Here is a 4118-nt window from a genome sequence, read left to right as displayed (position 1 = left end):
TGTGTCTGACCATCCCAGCGTCTGTCCTTCCTCCCATCTCTATTGCCACGTGTCGGTGGGTCTAGGTGAGAGAATGAAAACCTTCCAACTGCGGACACAAGAGCTCAGTGACCGTTCATCGGGGTCCAAGATGGCAGAAGGAGCCCATGACGCCCCTCAAAGCATCCACCAGAGGTGAGAGGTCACAGACCATGTTGGGGGCACCCTTCACCCCTCATGGCTCTGCTGCTCACATGGCATCTGTCCCCGATGCCTGTGTCGCTGTTGGGTAGGACATGTCCCCCAGGCCAGCGGGGACGTCCCCGAGGAAGCACACCCCCTCCCCACTCTGCCCTACGGTGTGCTGACCAGCGGTCCTTTGTTGAGTACCACCCATGGCCCTGGACACAGCGCCTCTCCTCTCGCCCTAACCCGGGGTGCCCCAAGCACAGACCCCAGGGTGAGAAATGGGTGCTGGTTGTTTATGGGGAGGTGGCCCAGGAAGCACAGTGAGGGTCCGAGACAGGGTGGTAGTTCCCCAGGATGGCCTCAACAGTTACCTCAAACACAGTAGCCAGCTTACCGTCTCCCAGTCTGGAGGTCAGAGGTCAGGGTGGGCCTGGCTGGTTTCTCACAAATTGAAAGCAAGATGTCTGCCAGGTGGTCTCTCACTAGGGGACTGTGGAGACAGTCTGCTGCCAAGCTCACATACCTGGGTCCTTGAGGGTGTGGGACGGAGGTCCTCTCTTCTTGCTGACAGGTGGCCAAGGTCATCTTCAGCTTCTCCAGTTCTCAGAACCAACCAAACCCTGTTCACACTTGGACTCTCTCAACTTCTCCTTCTACTTTATCTCTCCGACTCCAGCCTGAGAAACTTCTCTGCTCTTAAAAGTCCTGGAGGCACAACGGTTAAGTGTCTGATGCTGACTGAAAAATCAGTGGTTCAAACTCACCAATGGCTCTGGGGAACACAGACTGTCCCCCTCTGGGGCAGTTCTACTCTGTCACATGGGGTTGCTCCAAGCCGTAATTGACTAAGTGGTACCCAGCAACCACCACAAGGGATCATGTGATTAGATTGGACCCTAACCTGGGTCATGTCTGCAAATTCCCAGTTGCCATGTCCCTGTTGCCATTGAAGGAGCCCTGTTGGTGTTATAGGGTAAGCACTGGACTGCTAACCAAAAGGTTGGCAGTTCAAATCCACTGTTATTCTGAGTTGTCCTGCTGGCTATAGGACACATGCTATATCCGGAGCATGTGGCTGCAATACGCCGTGACCTGATGGCCCCAGGATGCAGCTTCTCATTGTTGTTGTTGTTGTTGTTAGGTGCCATTAAGTCGGTTCCGACTCAGAGTGACCCCATGCACAGCAGAACTAAACACTGCCCGGTCCTGCACAATCCTCACAATTGCTGTTACACTTGAGCCCATTGCTGCTGCCACTGTGACAGTTCATCTCATTGGGAGCCTTCCTCTTTTTCACAGACTTTACCCTCCACTTTACCAAGCATAATGTCCTTCTCTAGGGACTGGTCCCTCCTGACAACATGTCCAAAGTATAAAAGATGAAGTCTCGCCATTCTGGCTTCCAAGGAGCACTCTGGCTGCACTTCTTCCAACACAGATCTGTTGGTTCTTTTGGCAGTCCATGTTACTTTCAATATTCTCCTCCAACACCATAACTCAAAAGCATCAATTCTTCTACCGTCTTCCTTATTCACTGGCCAGCTTTCGCATACATATGGGGTTATTGAAAATACCTTGGGTTGGGTCAGGCGCACCTTAGTCCTCAAACTGACATCTTTGCTCTTCAACACTTTAAAAAGGTCTTGTGCAGCAGATTTGCCTAAAGCAATACGTCGTCTGATTTCTTGACTGTTGCTTCCATGAGTGTTGATGGTTGATCTGAGCAAAATAAAGTCTTTGACAACTTCAATCTTTTCTCCATTTGGTGGTGGTGGTGGTGGTGGTATGGTGGTGGTAGCTATGTGTCATGGTGTCAGATCTGACGCCTAGCAACAGTCTATAGGTTCCAAGACTATAAATCTTTCCCACAGAGCGGCTGGTAGACTCGAGCTGCTGACCTTGTGGTTAGCAGCCCAACTCGTAACTCACCATGCTCCCAGAGTAAGGTGTTATTTTTTGGTCCAGTTGTGAGGATTTTTATTTTCTGTCCTATAGGAATCTTATATAGGGTCTCTGCACATCATTCTGGGAGCAGAAAAGTTCATCTTTCTCATTCCTTCGGAGCTGCTGGTGGCTTTGAACTGCCGACCTTGTGGCTTTACACTGCAGTGCCACCCCAGTTACCGTCACCACTTGACAACCTCTGTGCCGAGATTGGTGCCGGGCCCCTGTGTCACCTGCCTCTGCTTCTTCCTCCAGGGTGCTGTCCCATCGGAAAAGGTTCCTGGCCCAGTTCACCATCCACCAGCACTTGCGCCTGGACACCGGGAAGCAGAGGGCCAGGGTCATGGATCTTCTGGAAGGTCAACTGGAAAGCCAGCTCCAGGTACACGGGAAACAAGAGCCAAACTCCCAGCCCCTCGCAGCAGTGGGGCCTCAGGAGGGGACCACCAACCCCTGAATGTCCCTCATTGCCAGATGAGTCTTACCGGTTAAGGACCATCCACCTGGACCGTGAGCAACTGAGGGACGGGCAGGGCCTGGGATGACTACCCGGATGTCTACTGCATGCAGCTGGGGCCAAAACCATAGCAGCTGAAGTCTGCTCACGTGGGTTCAACTGCAAGGGAAGTGAGGACAGGGCACCTCGTGGTCTCGTGCTGTACTGGACAGCAGTTTGCAGATAATGCTTGTTTTATTTTGGTTTTTTTTAACCAATTGAAGTTTTGTGGCAACACCGCGTAAAGTCAGTCCCTGGGGCTTACGTTTCCAGCAGCAGGTGCTAGCTTCGTGTCTCTGTGTCCCATCTTGGCCATTTTCAGAATCATCCAAACATTTTGACCGTGCGGTGGGTGAGGCATTGGGCTACTAACTGCAAGGTCAGTGGTTCAAACTCACCAGCCACTCCATGGGAGAAAGATGAGGCTGTCTGCTCCCATAAAGATTGACAGAAACCCGAAGGACTGTGGGTTCGCTGTGAGTCAGGCTCGATTCGATGGCAGTGGGTTTTGTATTGCACACCTGTTGTGGCACTGTGGGCTAATGTTGGACTGCAAAGTTGGCAGTTCAAGCTCACCAGCTGCTCCTTGGAAACCCTGTACAGCATTTCTATGGGTTGGGACTGACTCAAAGACACTTGACAACAACAACAACAATAAAAGCATCAAACCAACAACTTGATTCCAACTTAGGGACTCTGTATGGGGTTCCTGGCTTTGTAAATCTCTACAGGACCCGACAGCCTCATCTTTCTCCCACGGTAAATGTAACTTTTCTATGCACTGGGAAACCCAAAAATTCATCAGACTCATCTTGCCATCTTAGCTTTACTGTGGCAGTCCAGATCCAACCCGACAGTGCCTGGGCATCCCTGGTACTGAATCTTGTACCAAGCAGTGGATTGGGCTTGGAAAAATGTCATTGAATCAATGCTGCTAGTAACTGAAGACTCCCTGGGTAGCACAGACGGTGGAGCTCTGGTCTACTAACTGAAAAGTTGGTGGTTCAAACCCACCAGGAGGTGCCTTGAAAGTAAGGCCTGGCAAACTCCTTCAGAAAGATCAGCTACTGGAAACCCTGTGGGCCACAGCATGATGTCACCAGGAGTCAGACCTGGATCAACAGCAGCTAATGTTTGGTGGGAACTGAAGTATGATTTTTCTGGAAGGTGCAGGCAGATTCTATCTTGATATTTAGACACCCTGTTTCATCACAGAATCTTCCTGTGACTGAGATTATCAGGTGAGGCAACCATACAACGTACTATTGTTGTTGTTGTTGTTAGGTGCCATCAAGTCAATACCAATCGATAGCGACCTTATGCACAACAGAACGAAACACTGCCTGGTCCTGGGCCAACTTCACAATCATTACTACATTTGAGCTCTGTCTCGCTGAGGGTGGGATTCTTCTTTTCTCTGACCCTCCACCTTACCAAACATGATCTCCTTCTCCAGTGACTGGTCCCTCCTGACAATATGTCTGAAGTATGAGAGACGAAGTTTGGCCAT

The 4118-nt window shown here is 50.7% G+C and overlaps 1 protein-coding gene across 1 annotated transcript in view; it reads left to right on the top strand.

Moving 5' to 3' along the window:
• The window catches only part of EVC (Ellis van Creveld syndrome), a 101055-nt gene that overhangs the window by 86579 nt on the left and 10358 nt on the right, over window positions 1-4118 (top strand). The window contains exons 17-18 of the mRNA XM_006874140.1: window positions 66-174; window positions 2368-2494. Of these exons, the coding sequence (XP_006874202.1) occupies window positions 66-174; window positions 2368-2494 (236 nt within the window). The remainder of the gene's footprint in view (window positions 1-65; window positions 175-2367; window positions 2495-4118) is intronic.

Source organism: Chrysochloris asiatica, unplaced genomic scaffold, assembly GCF_000296735.1.
Source record: "Chrysochloris asiatica unplaced genomic scaffold, ChrAsi1.0 scaffold00262, whole genome shotgun sequence".
Classification (NCBI taxonomy): domain Eukaryota; kingdom Metazoa; phylum Chordata; class Mammalia; order Afrosoricida; family Chrysochloridae; genus Chrysochloris; species Chrysochloris asiatica.
The sequence above is the reverse complement of the archived record's forward strand: the minus strand, read 5'-3'. Positions and strand labels throughout refer to the sequence as shown.